Genomic DNA, 20,086 nt, shown 5'->3' with positions numbered 1-20,086 from the left:
TAAGTGTCCTGTCGCTAATATTACAATGAAGAGCTTGATTAGGGTATACTTTTGAGTATTAGTTAATTCCTAAAAGATGTCTTAGTTATCATATAGCGTCATTTTTTAAGCTCATATAAAGTTCCTTTTTTCCTCGATTTTCTCAAAGACTTCGCATAATAATTTACCCCCATTCATTTTTATTTAATTTGGAAATTTTCCTTCCTCGAAAACTAATAATATTGTAGAAATTTTAACAAAAATACAAAATTGAGTGTCCAGGATAGTGATAATACGTATGACTGTTTAAAAGAAATGGGTGGTCAGTTCGTTCTGACAAGTTTGCACGTATAGCACAGAGATGCAATAAAGTTTGGATAGTAATATAGAACATCTAACATTGCACAACAGTGATTTATTCTGCTTTCATTCAGAGAATTTTGATATTTCAGATTAATAGTCAAGACATATGATAAAACAATAGAAAAATACCATCTTTCAATAAATGTTGAGTAGGATAATTGCTTCTTATCAATCTTTACCTCTAATTCTATAAAGTTCTCCATACAAAAAGTTTTCTCACACAAACACTTAGTTCTAGAACTTACTTACTGGAGACCAATATAAGGACGGTGGAATTGAGGGTGAACTTTCGACACCGTTTTCAAACTGAATCAAAGAAATAGTGACATCTCTTTCTATGTTCAGGTGGGTGACATATGCGAATGGTTCCCTGTGTCTGTAATCAGCAAAATGCTTTCCATTTATTGCAATCTGAAAAGCATAAAATGTATGTTAATTTATTGTCTCAAATTTTTTATGAAACATATTTTTTTTATGTTTGTTTTTATGAATTTTTTAAATATTTTTATAAATTTTTTTATTATATTATTCAACTCACTCAAAGTAGCTATAATGTCCCATTAATATTAATTAGCACATTTTGTCCTTGCAGTATTCCTAGAACGCCTAAATTTAATTATTCTTTTATTGTATTTATGGTAGAAAATTTGCTCTCGTGCTTCATGGTATTCTCAGCACAACAAAAGTAACTGGTTCACTTAATAAATGTTTATTTTACTTCAATACTGATTAATATACAGGTTCTAGTGAACGTAGGCTATAAAATAAGGTTACTACTTTAAAACTATCACCATCTTCGCATGGGTAATTGTAAACAGGAGAAAACTACCTCTTGGTAATTTTTCTCTAGCTTATAAGCATTGTGAGAGCTGACTCTCATCCACTGTAACTTCATTATTTAAACAGAGTTTCTTTCTCGCCAAAAGGAAAACATATTTCAACGTCGGTTATTTAGGAAAGATCAGAATATTTTGTTTTTGATTCATATTTAATCCCCTTAAAGACTACAAATGTGATGATTTGATTTAAGTAATAAAAATATTGGAACGCTAAAGTGTAGTTTCGCCACAAATCTTGAGAATATTGAAATTATTGTATGCAGTATCCAAGGGAAATTATGGTCTATTATAGAAACTACAAAATATAAATAAATGTTTGAATTTCACTTCAAAATAAGCTATTTATACTTGCCCTCGAGTTATAGCCTTCGATTATATTCGCTGAAATAGTCGATTAGTTGAAATACTCAAATGTGTTAACATGCACGTACAGCCACCGAACCTACATTTAATGAAGCTTTTACATAATATAATAAATGTTATGTCGCTAATATACCTCTGAGATTTAAGCCTAGAAATTATTTTACAAAAAGGTGAATTTCGTTTTACACTGTGTATCTCCGGTATACTTCCAAAGTATAGGAGTATAATATTTTAACCATGTGCTAGATTACAAACTTCCGTTACAAAAGACAGATACGGAGAGCAGAAGGACTCTATTCTTTGTATACTGAATATATATGGGAAAGAAATTCCTCTCACCCATCGCTTTTGCTCGTGAAATAAAATAAACTCGGAAGAGAAAACTTACTTGAACTTCCGATTGTTACAGATGAATTAAAGCCAAAGTGGTAGATATTCTTGGCATATTAAATTCATGTAGAAGATATCGTTTCTTGCCATCTATTAGTTCTTTTGCTTCATAAGAATCAAGTTTTGAAATGGGAAGCGCAGGTAGATTTCAACCATTTCCTTTTAAATACAGCCATTAAAGCTGGGAAAGAACTTATTCATGGCACAGTAAATTCGTTCAAAAATAAATTCGACGCTATCTATTATTATTCAGAGTAATCAATATTGAAAAAATAAATTATGGTACATTGTTACCACATCCACTTTAAGTAGAGGTTTAAAGGAGGATGGTATCAGTTCTTGGAATGCTGAAGCTATATTAAAAATGCTTTTCCCATCTCTTACCGTACTTGTTCTCAGACGATCAAAATTGATATAAGGAATTATGTATTTTTACCACTTCAGGTTACAATGAGGATTTTGGTTCGAGCTTAAATCTATTTTTTTAGCACTAAATTCAACACTAAAGGATGTTCTTTGGTGTTTATTTCCACTTTTGCTTTATGAGGATTAGTACTGAAACTGAAAGTTTGAGTGCATTTCAATCACTTCCAGTTTTAACACTTTCAAGCCCGAATTTTTATGTGTGTTGAAAAAACATATGTTCACAGTATTTCCTGTTACAATGACGCCACTTCCTAGATCCTCTGTTTTGCTTCACCACAAGTAACTAGAAGTACCTTATTATGAGATTGACCCGAAAGAAGAGTGTAATGATTTCATGGGGAAACTGCATGAATTAATATTAGATTTATTATTATAAATAGTTAGTGATTCCAAATGTTATCAACGGGCTGTTAATAGAGCAACACGAATAGCAATTTGTTCTGACTGGGGATGCTGAATCAATATTAAAAGCCGTTTCTGGCTATCTTTGATCATTTTCGTTCATTTGCGATTAACAATAGAACCGGAAATTGTACAAGCTGGGCGCAAAGTCTCGTCACTCAACTTGAAATACTAAATATTTAAAGTATGCAAAAATGTTTATGCTCAGTTGGCAACACTGCTTCACGTATAGCAACACTGTTTGTGTTTAGGAATTTTGTTCTCATTCTATTGTGCAACTTTTAATTGTTCTAAAGGTTTTCAAGCTTTTTACTTTAAACGTACATAATTCAATGATATAGTTTATTTATTTTATTTTTATTTTTATTTTTATTTTTATTTTTATTTTTATTTTTATTTTTATTTTTATTTTTATTTTTATTTTTATTTTTATTTTATTTATTTATTTATTTTATTATTATTATTTTTTTGCATATTCAAATTTTGAAGCCCCGTAGCTCCTATCGTTCTGCTCCATAGCAAAAATTTTGCTCATTTTCATTTATCATGATGGTCAACCAGATGTGCTATGTGGCAATCAGATTTGAGTGACAACTTATGGGATCTTCCCGTGTGAGGGGTTGGAAATGTGATCAAAATAAATGGTTATAATGCAAAGGTTACTCAATAATTTCAAACTTACGTGAACCAACAGATATACAGGGAGACCAAAAAGTAGGTATACACCCCTGCATTGACCAAGTATACTATTCTAGTTTATGGGTTTATTTGCTTCCGCTCTTCCGAGCTTAAGATGTACATAAAAAGGCATTAAAAACAAAAAATAAAGAAACTAGGTCTACCTGGTGGATAAGTATAAGAAATTATATAAAATGCAATGAGCTGATCAGTGCGGTACTGTTAACCTACTTTTAGGCCACTCTGTATTTTAAAATGCATGTGCCTCTTCTGTGTTAATAGGTGGAACTATGGAGTAGGGCCGAGAAATGGATATAAATAATTGATTTTAAAAAGAAAATTATGATTTCATGCTTAAATGAGGATGAAAGTAAAATCGTAAACTATAATATAGTCCAAATGGTTTTAGTTCTTTTGTGCAAGAAAAATAGTTTCGTACATCTCTCTAAAGAAACAAGTTTTCTGCGTAACGCAAATACTAGACAAGTATTTATGTAAAACTGTGACGAGTAAATTACTTTGCCAAACCTTGTTATGGTTAGTTCGTGTACAATATTCCACGGCAGTGTGTTCATTGGCCATACTACAGAGTGGGTCTGTAATTAGAGCAATAGAATGAAGCTGCTATGTGTAATATTTTCTCACTTCTTTTCTCTAAGTATTCAACTCTTCAAATGAAATCTTTATAACTTTCCACTTTTATGCTATGTTTTTGTGTGGTACAAGTCTCCTAACAAATAAATTAACATAACACCGTTTGGAATATTCTCATTTCCCGTTAGGTTTATACAACTTGTGTACTAGACCGCAATCATTCATGGCACGGAGAACTTTAGAAACAAATACCACAACATAACGACGACATCGACGAAGTAAAATAAGGCAATACATTCTGTAGTGGTTTTTTAAATCTATAAATGTCCCTTTCCTGTAGAATAAGCCTAGTGCCGCTCCTGTTCTATTTTTACTACAATGGAGTCTGCAGTCCTAACACCGAACCTTGATTGGACCTTGATTGATCCAAAAACATGTTTCCAGTTTATGGTCAATTTGTATCTTGCGATAAATTTTCGGCGTGCTATAGCTTGGAATCGTCGCATTTTCGGACACTGTCCCCTCATTTCAAAATGTTTCTTCTATCATTGTCCATTATCCTGTTTGCTAGGTTTAGATAGTAATATTATAGTTCGTCCACGTTATTTTTCTTGATAAATAAACAGAAAAAATGAATCAATAATTAAGACTTTTATTTATTTAACCAATTATCAGATACAGCCAATAAGTGCAATTTAATCTATAATTACATACGAAATAGATATAGAAATATTATGATAATAGGAAGAAACTTAGGAAAAGATTTGGAAAAACTTAGCCAAGATGACCCCTACTGGATTCGAATCTGGAAATGTCTGGTTTTAAGACAAGAATTCTAATGACTAGCCTACGTATGCCAGTCGAAGTTGTTTAGAGCTTGCGACGCACAAGTTGACTACTCAGGTCATATCAAACCGTCTTTAGCAATCCATCATTTTACCTCAGGCTTCGAAGAGTCACAAAAGATCAATCTTCAAATTATGGATAACCAAATGAAGTGACAATACATAAGATAATGTGCACGACCTCAACAAAACATCAACGAAGTAAGTGGTAACTCCATGGATGAAATATCAGGTAGTCATGCACAACGAAATGGTACTGTAAATATAATCAATAATACTGGAGCCAATTATGCGGATAAGAATAGACAAGATTCTGCATAGGACAACGAAAGTTTTCGCATCACCATCACCAATCCTCGAGGGGCATTACTCAGCTGCGCTACCTATTAAAGCAAAATTAGATAGCACGTACATAACAGCACAGCGTGCTAACGGTATTAATTCTATACATCAAATGACATCTAAAGGCTCCAAGAATATTTTCAAGCCAACAGAATTTAGCTATAAAAATTAACATGGTGCTGAAAAGGAGACAAACACAAAACAATTCCTAATGGACAACTTTTACCTGTGTAACAACGGGAATCGACCTAAACTAATGAAGACGTAAGAGAAACGATAGATAATAAAAGATAAGCGATTATCATATTCTAGGTATGAAACAGGACAAAGGTTATAGTTCCCTTAATCCACAGTTTCGAATGTGATCCTAAACAAATGGGCCAATTTTTCACAAATGGTCTTGGTACCGACAATTCTTATAGTTTATTTCAATTTGACTGGAGTTTAGGTTCCCTCTCAGAAACAAGGCTAAATCAAATGTGAACTTACAGTTTAACATGGGATCTGAATCATATGAGCTTTCGCTAAGAATCGAAGCCGGATCTCTCGCGCTAAAAGCGCGTATGCTACACCACGATGCAGAACGTAACCACGATGGCCTATCCAAATATTGTCTTCTTATCATGAACAAAAAAGGGTGAAAGAACAAAAATCTTCAACAGCGTGTACCAGATGGACACATAAGTACCAACTTGTAAATACACATAATGTTGCTAATAATATGATCAATTTGGATCAACCAACCATAAATCAACAAAGTAAATGAATTCTGTGCCTGAACATCGCACTTGTATTAGTAATTCCAATAAAATACTTAAAGAATCTAATAGTGTAAACAAGTACAAAAATATACAGTAAGTAGAAATCTTAGTAAATCAATTTTAATTCAAGATCACATAATACCAGTAAATAAAATGGTAAGTCTTTACTTTCGGAAGGCGATGATATCCTGTGGTTCCTTGCTCTTTCTAATTTACATGAATGTAGTTCTTATATTTTCTCACTAAATGTCGTTGCTGTTTTATACCAGCTGTCGTCAGCTCGCTAGCGTATCTGCTACTTGCTGAAATGCTATTCGCCTGCTTGTGGTGGTGACTTGAAACGGGCAAGTTATATGGGGAGAGTACGAGTTGCTCTTAGTAAACCTATTATGGAATTTAATGCTAGTATATTAATTCATCGTTTCTGAGTAAATACGTTATTAGTTCAGATGTGAATTCTTATCATTTTTTAACTTTATGGGATATGCTTCAGTTTGAAAAGACATCTGAGAATTCTTCAGGGAATTTGACTTTATATCCAAAGTTTAGTGAAAGTTTTCGCTTGATCCTGTATGTGGTTTGCTATAATCTCAAGTGTTTGTGGTACTTGAAGTTTGCTACTATTCTTAAAGTTTTTTTTTTTTAACGAATTTAAATACAGTGAAACCTGTCAACTTAGCCACCTCTCTAAGTTGGCCACCTGCTTATCTTGGCCTAGTTCGTCTTGAACCTGCATTTTCCCATTAGACATTCGTTACTTACTACTCTATAAGTTGACCACCTGTCTATCTTGGAAGTTGGCCACACTGAGGCAATGTTTATCCTATGCTGATAATGATAAATTTACCTGCGTATCTTGGCCACGCATAGTGATGAGCGCAAGAGTCTTGGTCTTGCAGTTTTTTCAAGAGTCTTGCATGCAAGACCAAGACCAAGACCAAGACAAGGAATCTTGATGCAAGACCAAAACCAACACCAAGGGGTGCAAGAACAAGACCAAGACCAGGACCAAGACTCTTGCGCAAGAGTCTTGCACAAGTACCGGTTGTACTTGAATTATTTTATAGAATGTAAAAAAGGGGAAAAGTCATTACATCTTGCACTTGAAGTTCTTGGCTTCAGTAAAAATACCGCTCGAGTGAATGTGTTCCCAGTAGTTTATGCAATCCGTGTGAGTCGATCTGTCCCTGTAGCATATAGCTACAGTATGTCGTTTTCTAAATTGGTTTTTCTCGTTTTCTGTAGATATAGCTCTTTTTCAAACTACACAGGTGTCATTTTGCGCCATGCGAGCTTTCTCGGTAGACAAATACTGTGTGCGTGGATTTTCTCAGCCTTTTCCAGTTTCCTCCTACTTTCTACATTTTACCGTTTCAGTCATTTCTCATCAGCACCGTCTCCCTTAGCCTTGGTGCATAATCGTGGGACGTTAAACTAGATACTTCATTTCATTTCAAAGCATATTAGTGGTGTTCTTCCAAAACTAAAAACAAATGAGTATTGGACATCGGTAATACCGTACACCATAGGGTCGACTACATAGGTATGGCCTTGGCTCCGAGACTCAAGCATTCGTTGGAAATTTTTAACGTGTCCTCATAAAATTAATATCGAAATAACATTTTCATGACATTGAGGAAAACTTAATACATGTGATCGCAAGTTTGATTTCATGGATGGATGCTTGTACGTTGAATAATTGTTTATTAATATAACTTTTAGCCTCCTCAGGTATACGGCCCATCGAGGATTGAGTGATATAATATACTATAATAAATCTATATTATAAATTGAAAGTGACTATTTTTGTGACTACTAATCTCTTGAACCACCCGACCGATCTCGATCAAATTTTCAACATAGATAAGGTTTGGGCCTGGGAGTGTTTTCATCATTTCACTTTCACGATAAAGCTTAGGGGACGGGAGAAGGGGAGTTATAAAATAATAAATAAAACTTAATAACCCTTGAATCAAACGACCTATCTCGATCATTTTTTTTTTTAACATAGGTGAGGTTCAAGTCTGGAATGTTATCCGTCAGTTCACTTTGACGGAGCAACGTAGGGTTGGAGGGGGAAATGTATAAAAATCAATATGAACAAATATAAAAGTTACTAAGTTGTTTTGTATTGTTGCGTTAATACAAATAAGAAAAAGAGTTGTGACTTAATAACTCTTGAACCGATATCAATCAAATTTTTAACATGCATGAGGTTCGGTCCTGGAAAGTTTTTTACAATTTGTTTCATTTTGATTGTAGAATGTAGGGGAGGAGGATGTGAGGGGGATATATATGAAAGGCCCGACTAATCTTGATCAAATGTTCAACATAGATGAAGTTGAAGCCTGGAGCGATTTTTATAATTTTAGTTTGATGGTGCAACGTAGGGGACGGGAAGGAGGAAGATATATATATAAAAAAGTAAAAATATAAGTGACTGTGATTGCGACTTCATCACTCTTGATCCAGCCGATCGATCTCAATAAAATTTTCAACATAGATGAGGTTGTGGTTTTTATCAAATCACTTTGACGATAGAACGTAGGGGAGGGGAAGGAGATGGAAAATGTACAAAAATAAATAAAATTTAATAACTCTTGAACCACCCGACTAAACTAGATCTCATTTTCAACATCGATGAGGATCGGACCTGAGATGGTTTCTGTCATGTCACTTTGACAATGCAGCTTAGGGGCGGGGAGGAAAGAGATATTTAAAAATGATTCAAAATGACCGATATTAAAATGAAATCTATAGTTTTGGTGGTCGCTTAGCTAAACAGTGACAATTCCGATGCTGTTTAAATTCAAATTGAACCCGTAGCTTAGCGGAGGGAAGGGAAGAGATATAAAAATGATCGATAATCACTAATATTAGTGTCGAATTCATAGTTTTCGAGGTCGCTGAGTTGAATACTGACCTTCCGATACCGTTTACGACCAAATTCAGCCTCGTAACTTGGGGGAGAGGGATATACATAATAATGATAAAAATGATCAAACATTATTGTCGAATCCATAGTTTTCGGCGTCGCTAAGATGAACAGTGATACTTCCTATCCCATTTAAATGCCAATTCAGCACCGCAACTTCGGGGAAGAAGGAGATATATAAAAATTATCGAAAATGACCATTATCAATGTCGAAATCATGGTTATCGAGGTCATTGGGATGAACAATGACACTTACGATGCCGTGCCTTGCAACATGGGGGAGGAGGAGATATATAAGTTTATTGAAAATGACCGATATTAGTGCCGAACTCATAGTTTTCGGCGTGTATGAGACGAACAGTGACACTTTTGATGCCGTTTAAATCCAAATTCAGCCCCGCAACTTGGGGAGAAGGAAGGGAGAGAAATACAAAAATAATCGAAAATGATCGATATAAGAGAGCGCTTTTACTAATAGTAAAAGGTGACTGACTAACGAAATATATTATTATTATTATTATTATTATTATTATTATTATTATTATTATTATTATTATTATTATTATTATTATTATTATTATTATTATTAGTTTAACCCACGAAGTGGATAATTGATGCTAGTAATTCATATTCAGCAGTTAGAATTCAAATAACTTGGAGTTTGATGCCGTTATTTTGTATTTCTAATACAGGTCGAAAGTATTCACATAAATTGAGTTTATACAAGAAATAGATAGTTAAGTCATTTTCAGTTTTCACTCAAATTATTCTAAAATATTAAGAGGTTTGACTCAAAATATTCTAAAATATTAAGAGGTTTGACTATAATAATTATTATTTTAATTTTCTCTCTCTTTGTTTTGGACAGTGTTGCTAAACATATCATCATCATCATCATAGCTCTTCTGCCATTATTGGCAGGTTACTTGCTGCAACTGAGAAGGTTGGATGTTCGGTGCTCCTCAGCTAGTCTCTTCGTCTTGCCGTAGCAATTTTCTGTTTTAATACTTTCCTTCAACTACAGTCTTCTTCGCTCCCTCCCTCTCTTTCCTTCCGCAATACCCTCTAGCACGTCCCTCATAATACAGTTCCTCCTCAGCCAATATCCTAACCAGTTCCGCTTTTTCCTCTTAACAATATCTAAAATTCTTCTTTTTCTCCCCTACTGCTAATAAATATTTCTAAAACCTTCTCATTCGTTTTACGTTCAACACAGCTAATTCTCTCCTTTTTTTCTCGATGCCCACATTTCGAATGCCTGCAATTTTTTAAATCGATTTTGCGTAATGTCAATTTTATATCCCATAGAGTACATATTGGAATCAGTAAAACAAAATCTCAATATTTAATTGGAAGTTTGTTTAATACAGGGATTAGCTAATCGTGGTTAAAAAGAAAAATCTGATGCCTTTAGAATGTAAAAATAATTTCGCAATTCATGGTCTTTCAATAATACGTGCCGTCTTGATTTTCTTTCATGCGTCTCAGGGGTAGCCTCCTCAGTTTGGGAATCAGTAGAGTGTTGAAGTTAAAAATATAAACAGATTACGAAACGTTGTGATTTAGGCATATCTTATAAGTAGTGAAGCGTGGGCACCCATTAAAAAATAAAGGACATCACCTATGCTGTACACTATCATCATACTTACACCAAGTTAACCTATATTACATTTAGAAATATACATTGTATTTCCGTTGCTATTGGCGCGTTGTAGAGTTTATTATCCCTTATATGCAGACTAAAATTTACCTATGAAAAGCTTGAGATTTCTTAAATGCAAGACTTGCAAGACTCTTGCATGCAAGACCAAGACCTAGACTAAGACTGGGTGTGCAAGACCAAGACCAGGACCAAGACCGAGGATTCCAGTGCAAGACCAGGACCAAGACTGGATGTGTAAGACCAAGACCAAGACCAGCCCGGTCTTGGTCTTAGTCTTGCATTTGCTCATCACTAGCCACGCAAAATACGGTTTTGTTATTTTTCTTAACTCTTTCGAATTCTCATATGAGAGGCAGATGTTCTGTATTTGTGACTGGAGAAAAGAAACAGGGATTCCCGCGATTTGCTCTTGGAGGTCAATGGCCAGAAGACTACCGTGATAAAGGGGTGGTGAAGGAAGATGTGAATAAGAAAAAGCACGTAAAGAAATTCAGGAAACGGTTTTACGTATTTGTTTACCCTGTCTGTAGCTCCTCTCCTGTCGGTTTGTCAAAAGATAACGGAGTTTTTGAAATATGAATTCCCTCAAGATTTTCTCAAAACATCTTTTGCTCCGAGGAAAACACTTCTAGCTCATTAACAACAGGTAGTTAACTACAATACTAGAATGTGCATTATCTGCCTGAAAGAAAACAAATGCGTCTAGAGTGGACCACCATTCAGTAACAACTGAAAAGAAGTAATATAAATTGCATATGAATTTCTCAATTCATAACTTAGCTTTTCTTGTTTTCAATCTGAATAACTCGGTGTTCTATAATATCAATTTCAATAAACTGCGTACATACGCTTCTATTTCATGGTTGTTTGTGTTAGTGTTTTCAATCCGAATAATCCAATGTACCAGACTAGTTTTCAGGAAGAGAAAGGTATGCACATATATTAAACATATTATAGTAATATTTTCTAGTACTATATATTTTTATGATTACCCTACATACATTATTTATAAGTAGCTGTCGTGACACTGCTTACTAAAATTTTACAATCAAGTAATACTAAAAATCTTATTCTAAAAATACACAAATCACATTTATTTTCTGTAAGTTGGCCACCTGTCTCAGTTGGCCACTTTTCGATGGAACCGATGGTGGCCAACATAGACAGGTTTCACTGTATTGGGTTAGTTTTGTTGTAGGTTTTCTATTTGCGGTATGGCAAATTATGAATTTTTGATTCATAATTGTTCGTCTTTGCGGCCTTTAAGCAGTACTACTGTGTGCGATTGGTTATCGTTTTTTCTTGAAGTTTGTATAGGAACTCGGATGAAAGAATTAGTATGTTCATTTGTGGATCGAATCTTCATGTTGATGAATCCTTATTTGGTAGACGTAAATTTAATGTCCGTCATGTCAGGAGTAAACGAAGTAATGATATGAAATATCGATGACAACAATATTGTAAATGACATGGTATTCTCTGGTAACTTTCAGACTGTTAGTTTAACGTCCCACATTATGCCCTTTAGGATGACGATGATTAAAGCAAGTGAATGATGATGAAAGAACGGGTGAAATCAAAAGGAAACGAGGGTACCCCGGGAAAACTCACGTATACAATATTGTCCACCACAACCTTACTTGGCCGGGAATCAAACCAGTAGTCCTACACACCAGAGCTAAGCGTTCTACCACTGAACCACCGTGCCCCTCCCTCCGGTATTTTTTGATGAAGTGATATTTACCTTATATGGTTTGGTGAACCGAAAAAATTATCACTATTGGAGCAATGAAAACCCACATTGTTGGGATGTTATTTCCAAGAACAGAAGTGCAGAAGCTACTGACAGAAATAAACTACATTCTTAATTAGAAATATTATGAATGATATAAGAGAGATGTTAAATTAAAAGTAGGAATGCAAAATATTTTTTGAATACGAACTGTGGTTTAATTAGGAATCCAGCTGGTAAATAATAATATTGGACTACAACGGTATTCAGAAGTCTTGCTAGAGGAAATATAAATATATTGAGATTATTATTATTATTATTATTATTATTATTATCGAATTGAAAATTCAATGGTGCATCTGAAATGAGGTAAAAGATCAGAAAAGTACGTGTAGCCAACAAGCGGTAAGAAATGTGTTAAGTATTAAGGGCTTGTATTGAGGGTGGCAGGTAAACATGATTGGGAGCCACTGATATACGATATTGATTGAGGATGACCCCTTCTGTACACGTCGTTCTTTGTCTAGGCCTTACTGATATGGAATCAAATAAAAAATAATGAAACAAGAAGTATATTATAAACAAAAAATCCTTACTAAAACTATTATATATATTTTCTCCACTAAATCTCATCAAATTATATATATAGAGATATATAATATTAACAACTTGCCTTCGGTGAACATTGCATTATTCTTATTATATATTAACGGTGCTAACCTGACACGAACCCTTATAATAAGGATTTAAAAACGGCTCAAAGACAAATGACAAACATTACAAACAAATAGCATTTGTTTGTATTTTCTGTTGCATCTGATCAGATTTTATACGTATATAATTATTTTACATTACAGTATATTTTTTGAACAACTTGACTTTGATTAACATTACATTATGATCATCATATTTTAGAAGTACCAATGTTGCATAAAGCCTTACAAAAAGATAAAAAGAGTGAAAAAAAGATATTACTAACAAAAAGTATTTTTGAGATAAACATATTACATTTATTATATTTGAAAAGTACTTACTTAACATGAATCCCTACAAACAAAGAAAAATCTTCATATCTTGTCGATTAAATTATATATATATATATATATATATATATATATATATATATATATATATATATATATATATATATATATATATATATATATATATATATATATATACAGGGTGGGTCATTTTAATTAATCCACGGAAATATCTGAAAAATGATAAAACATAGAAGAAATTTTTGAAGTACACGTTATATATTGCTAAGGGGGAAAACCAATTCCGCCAAAAGTACCCCTCCCCGCCCCCCGCAAATGGGGGTAACGGGGGGTAACTTTGAAATGTCAAGTGGGAACATGGGTCGAGTAATACCTCGTTCGAAAGGCCTTGGAAAACTAAGTAACGCTGTACCAAAAGATGTTTCATATTGTGCACCAGTTTCAAAATGGCCGCCATGATATGGTTCGATTCATACTCAGTACCCGTAGTATGAAAACCATGGAAGGTAAATGAATGGAACAAAATTGAAATACGTAAATATCATAGCGCATATCGAATGATGTAATCCCTGTGATCCCAGTGGCCTCCCTGAAGGGGTCTTGTGGGCTAACTTCAAAATTTCAATGTCCGACCGGACAACGGATCGGGCGTATGCTTGACCTACCCAATGCTGTTTGGAAGGCAGACTTCATGCATAGAGAATTGGTGCACTAAGTTAACGCGGATGGCCACAGTTACATTTTGATTAACTATTAGCATTCATGTCATATTGTGAGCTTGAGGGACGAAACGGTGTGTACGTATATCCCCGAAATGCTTTCCGAATAACCAGCACGCATTGCATAAAAGCTTCTCTTTTTTTAGTCACTACAGCGTCATCCTTACAAACAAATGTTTCAACCACACCATACCTATTTGTAAGGTTAGCCTTAATTTACGAATTAAAGTAGAGTTCTCGTTTGAACTTTTACTTTACTTTCCACCCCACTCACATACAGAGCGCAGGGAGAGATTATTTTGCAGGACTTGGATTTCTCTCTATACATTATGTCAATTTTACTCTAATATTTTTATCTTTGTTGTATTATTCTCGAGCCTTGGAACGCCTCCGTGGTTTTCCTATTTAATTTTCGTTATTTTCATAATGTCTAACCGTATTCATACTATGGGCACTAGACGTTTTCTTAGACACAGTCACCATGTCTTTGCGATCATTTTGAAAACGATGTCTCAAGTCGAAAATTTTCTTACAGAAGCTGTTTGATATTAATTGTCTATGTAACGTGATGTTACTCGCTTCAAGCTGCTATTTGAAATTTTCAAGTTGGCCCCGGATACCTTTTCTGTTGGCCCTTGGAGTCACCCCGACAACACCTCTTGATGTGCCTTACGTCAGTTAGTTACTCCCGTTTTTCTTTTGTTGATTTATCTCCAATCGCTTTCATACTACGGGTACTAAACCTTTTCTCTGACACGGATACTATGTTTCGGCGGCCTTTTGAGAACACTGACATTTCACATCAATCGTTTTCTCCTGCAATATGTTAGATTTTGCAAGATTTATCGAACGAGGTACCACTCGACTCATGTTACTATTTGAAATTTTGAAGTTAGCCCCCAAGACCCCTTTAGGGAGGCCACTGGGATCACAGGGACCACACCGTTCGATATGCCCTATGATATTTACGTATTTCAATTTTGTTCCATTCATTTACCTTCCATGGTTTTCACACTACGGGTACTGGAGTTTCCGAACCATATTATGGCGGCTATTTTGAAACCGGTGCACAATATGGAACATCTTTTGGTACAGCGTTACTTAGTTTTCCAAGACCTTTCGAACGAGGTATTACTCGATCCATGTTTCCATTTGACATTTCAAAGTTACCCCCTGTTATACCCATTTAGGGGGGCGGGGAGGGGTACTTTTGGTGGAATTGATTTTCCTCCTTAGCGATATATAACGTGGACTTAAAACATTTCTTCTATGTTTTATCATTTTTTAGATATTTCCGTGGATTAATTAAAATGGCCCACCCTGTATATATATATATATATATATATATATATATATATATATATAATATGTGATTCGGGTCTAAAAGGGCCAATGTCACTTTTGGTCAAAAAATGAGATGTTTGCCAAATTTTAAGGCCTATAAATGGATATTTTCTTTTGCAAGAAAAGCAAATGTTAATATGAATGGTATATATACTCCAAACTACTTCGTGTTGACATTAGCCCTTTTAGTACCAAGTCGCAGATATATAAAGTATGTGAACTTACATTGAAAAATTCTGACTACTTTAATCTGTTTTGAAATTCTTCTAACTTATATTTTACATAAGTTTATTCTCATTTTTGCTTAACTTTCCAAATGCCAAATACGATTGACATTTATCTCAAACTGCTTACGTGGATTGCAAATTAAAATTGTGAGCCAAGCCAGGAATATAGTCTCTAAAGGTCTTTGAGCATACTCCTTTACAGTAGTACGTACTCGACTTGCAGTTACTCTGTATTTGTTTCTGCCGGTGGCCAATACTTGTCTTAGCATTTTCTATTAATTTGATCAACAGAGTGCTCCTTTAACAGTGTATATTCGACGATAACCGTTTGCGATATAGTCCGGCAGCCAGACCCCCTATTTTCGGTTTTTCGGCTCAGTTGGGCGCAGGATTTGCAACTTTGGGTGAAGATTGTTTGGCCCATGGGAAGTATAAAAATGAATGTTGCCCGTCTGGGAAGAGCAGCTTTTCCAAGATGGCGGCCCAAATCCAAGATGGCTTCCATCAAACAGACGCATTCACATTTCCCCACATTAAAATAAAACGGTAAGAGATAGGAAGGTTTTCCTTTAGTGTAAGGACGCTAAATGGTCTATGGAAAGTTAAGAAATGCATGCTACCCGTCTGGGAAGAGCAGCTGTTCCAAGATGGCTGCCTAAATCCAAGATGGCCTCCATCAAACAGTCGAGGTTTCGCATTTTCTTTCGTAACAATGAATTAGTGATAGAAAATAAGGTTTTTCTTCTTTGTGAAAATGTTGAATAACCCACGGGATGTTCAAAAATAGATGTTGCCCATCTGGGAAGAGCAGCTCTGGAGCACTAAAATTAATTCACTTGAGCATTAAAACTGAATTTTGAATATTTCTAAAAAAAAAAAAAAGAATCAAGGACAGTTCAATGAGTTCCAAGATGGCTATCAAACAGACAGGGTTTTTACTATCGCTCTTTTTAACACTAACACATACTCATTGAACTGTCCTTGATTTTTTTTTTTTTTTTTAGAAATATTCAAAATTCAGTTTTAATGCTCCAGTGAATTAATTTTTGTTCCGCATGGATCAATGTTTCATATTCAGTTTCATTTAAAAAAGTAATATAGATTCGAGGCAGTTTATTGTTCTTTTATATTATTCTTTTTAATGGTGAAGGTATGGGATAAATGCTGTTATTATGTAACTGGATAAATCCTTCTTCTTTTACAACTCTGTATTCCAGTTACACATTTTATTTTACAAGGCAATCAATGAAAAGGTGTGTAAAATTTAATAACAGTAACAGGACTAAAACTCCTCACACAATTTTAAGAAGAAATTATTGTGAAATCACAGAAAGAAACCAGTTTTTCTTATACCAATCGTGGAAAACCTCACACATCCTCACCAGTGTCACTTTTCATGTTATCACACTGAACTTTACATAAATCTGTGCAAAGTAAACTAGCTTGGAAACAGCAGCAGATATCTTTGGTGCATTTTTTTACAGTCGCAACACATGAATTGTAGTATTTCATCTGGCGCTGGTTTACATCCTAGCCACTGTATCTGCAGAGTGTTGCCATCACTCAGAGTCCATCCATGACCGTGGGGTGTAGGGATTGTAGGTTTTGCAATAAGTGCGTTTCTCCAGATGCCACATTGATAGTTTGCTCGAGCAATATGAAGTTGAAGGGATGACTGGCAAGGAGGAAGATTTTCTGGATTTATCTCTCCACCCTTTGCACAGTACAGTTCATATCTTAAGGAATTCACATCAGCCATCTTTTTTCCGTATAATTCGCACACTAATGACTCGATGGAAGCTGTTAGCTCTTCAGTTACTTCCCAGTTTGTCCCCAGATGCTTACATGCAATAGTGTGTTCTTTTGATCTGAGGACCAACTTAAGAATGGAAACTTTTCCTTTTCCGGAGAAGGCTGAAACTGTGTCGCACCCTGAAAGTGAATGCACTCCAGGCAAAGCGGAAAGGAAATCATTCACCGTTATGTCTGCACTGATCGATTTCTTGACTTTACCTACAATGGCTTGAAATGGAATTATCTTAGGTTTTTTTCCTTTCTTGAAGTAAAAAAATCCCTGTTTCTGTATAGTAAGACTATGTGACAAAGCGATCACAAATGCGTCTGTGTCATCGCTGTGGATCACAAATGATGACTGAGGGACGTGGGCAACATGCAGCATCATTCTTGTGTCAGCCTCCTCATGTGTGCAGAACAACTCCGGAACAGGATGGGAACCACTGGAAGTGATGCAAATGCATTCTTCACCACGGGTTACGAAGAGTGTTCTTCCACCGAGTTTTTTCCTATAAGACTCCTTCTCCCATTCCTTTGTAAGAAAGGTGACCAATGCCATTTTGTTTTCTGAGCATTGTAAGAATTGTCTCCATGACCGCACAACATAAGACGGTAGGATAGCACTGTACTGCAACGAGGCTGGTTGTGATTGTGCTCTTCTCTGTCGTTCACAATCTTTTATGCTAGGGCAGGTATACACATCAAAAACAACATCTATTCTGCTAGAAGGGAACCTAGTAATGGTATCGAATATCTTCTGAGCGAGCACATCAAATGTTTCACCAGATGGAGGTGTGTATCTCTGAATAACAGCCATTCCATCAAAGACGGTTGCAGCTCCGTTTGGATAACTCGTTTCAGGATCGAGATCTTTTGTGAAGTAGTTGGTAAGCTGGGCTTTGTTGGTTTTTCTGGGAATGGCAAAAGGATCACTCAGACTCCATGGAAGTGGACCGAAAGGATACTGGAACACAGTTCTCATGTCGATGGAGCGGACCTGTGCCAAGACTGCCATTCTGCCGAATATAGACCTGTCAGCTTTTAAGGGGATGAGCTTATCCTTTGTTGAAACAGAGACTTTGGTCGTCATGCTTGTAAAAGTTCTTAAACGTTGCTTTGGTAATGGGTCAAAATAACCCGTTGCTGGGGTACTTGAACAACGATCCTGAAGGAACTGTTTGTAGGCTTTTCTTCCTATTTCTTCTGCGTTCAACAAATCTTGTTTTGTCTGTTCTGTTGCCACTTTTCCTGTAGACAGACTTCTGAACTCGCCACCTAACCATGGATTCGCTACGACTTCACCAAACAAAAGGGTTACTTTGCGCACACATTCATTGTCTTTCTTTGTGAAAGAATGGTACAGTTCCTTGTGTTGGCAGACGTTCTCAGGTGACTTTATATGGTCATGGATGAGTTGTCTGAACATGGCTCTACGTGATGCATTCAGTACCCAACGCTGAGTCGCTGAATAATTTACACTAAAGCCAGTGTAACCTCCTGGCGTCTTGCAGTCTCTGTTAATCGTGTTTTCAATCGTTTTGTCAGCTTCGTTTCCAGAGAAAGGGCGTTTATCACTGCGGTATATGGCGAAGTCACCTCGTAAGAAGGCATTGTGAACTGAAGGATGTGAATGAGGAAGATGAAGCATATCACTCAGGAAAGGTGGGAGATACCTGGCATAATTTTGCCTGTCATACGCAAACGTCCAAGGAATTACTGCGTTTAGGCAAGCAACGTACATGTTCCAGTCTCCAGTACGAGTAGCGAAGATGAGATTCAGGACCAGTTCTACCATATGTAAGTATGTTTCCCAGAATCGTAACAAATCTCCACGTTTCTCTTTCTGATCAGAAAAATGTTGTTCGAATTGCTGATACCACGTTAGAAACACTTCACTTTGTAGCACTTGTTCATGCTGATGCTGACAAAGATTGAGCTTCAGATCACCAATGGATTCGGTAAATTCACGTACTGTCATTTCGAATCTATCCTTTTCTTGCAGTGAAGCCTCAAAGTCATCGATGAGTAAACGGAATAGAGATTCGTACATCACTTTATGCATGTGAATCGCCCGATTATAGTTCTTACCACTTAACGCACTATCCACGCTACCAGCAGCTACAACCTCACCATAGACCGCTAAGTCCCTAAGGCCTGCATCCTGATATCTGTGTCCAATTATCCCGAGCAGCATCATCAACAGGTGAAAACCACCCAACATTATAACTATGTTTCCGTATAAGTCCTTGTTCTTCCAGTAAACCTCGGCAACTTTCGCATAAAATGACTGATCGAATACACACACTACTGCTGCAAGATGCAACGTTTCGCGCACTGCAAGTGCTCTCTGAAGAATCTCATGGGCAGTTCTTACGTCTGTTGCGGGAGAATCTATCATGTCTAAATAGCCCACAACACTTTCAATGATAGCGATGTCTTGATTAACAAGAATGTTGAATCCCGTCCAGCTGGGAACAAGTTTATTTGGATAAAGAGGATTTCGCCTGGCACTTATCCAAATCAGGTAACGCTGTCTCTGCTTTTTCTCAATTTCCGAGTACTTATGATCGTCGGGAATATTTAAAGGTCCAGGTCCCACCCTAAGCCCGGAATAGTAGTCAGGAATATTTTTTGCAATTATAGCAGTGGGTAAGGAACGGCAATGTCTTTTTATTCTCGGTTCGAT

The 20,086-nt window shown here is 35.8% G+C and overlaps 1 protein-coding gene across 1 annotated transcript in view; it reads right to left on the bottom strand.

Annotated features, from left to right (window-relative positions):
- Positions 1-576: 576 nt before the first annotated feature.
- Positions 577-20,086, bottom strand: part of LOC145672650 (galectin-5-like) — a 261,259-nt gene continuing 241,749 nt past the window's right edge. The window contains exon 5 of the mRNA XM_081741813.1: positions 577-753. Within this exon, the coding sequence (XP_081597939.1) occupies positions 577-753 (177 nt within the window). The remainder of the gene's footprint in view (positions 754-20,086) is intronic.

The sequence above is a fragment of the Thermobia domestica genome, chromosome 16 (genome assembly GCF_964235325.1).
Source record: "Thermobia domestica chromosome 16, izTheDome1.hap1.1, whole genome shotgun sequence".
In the NCBI taxonomy this organism is placed as follows: Eukaryota; Metazoa; Arthropoda; class Insecta; order Zygentoma; family Lepismatidae; genus Thermobia; species Thermobia domestica.
The sequence above is the reverse complement of the archived record's forward strand: the minus strand, read 5'-3'. Positions and strand labels throughout refer to the sequence as shown.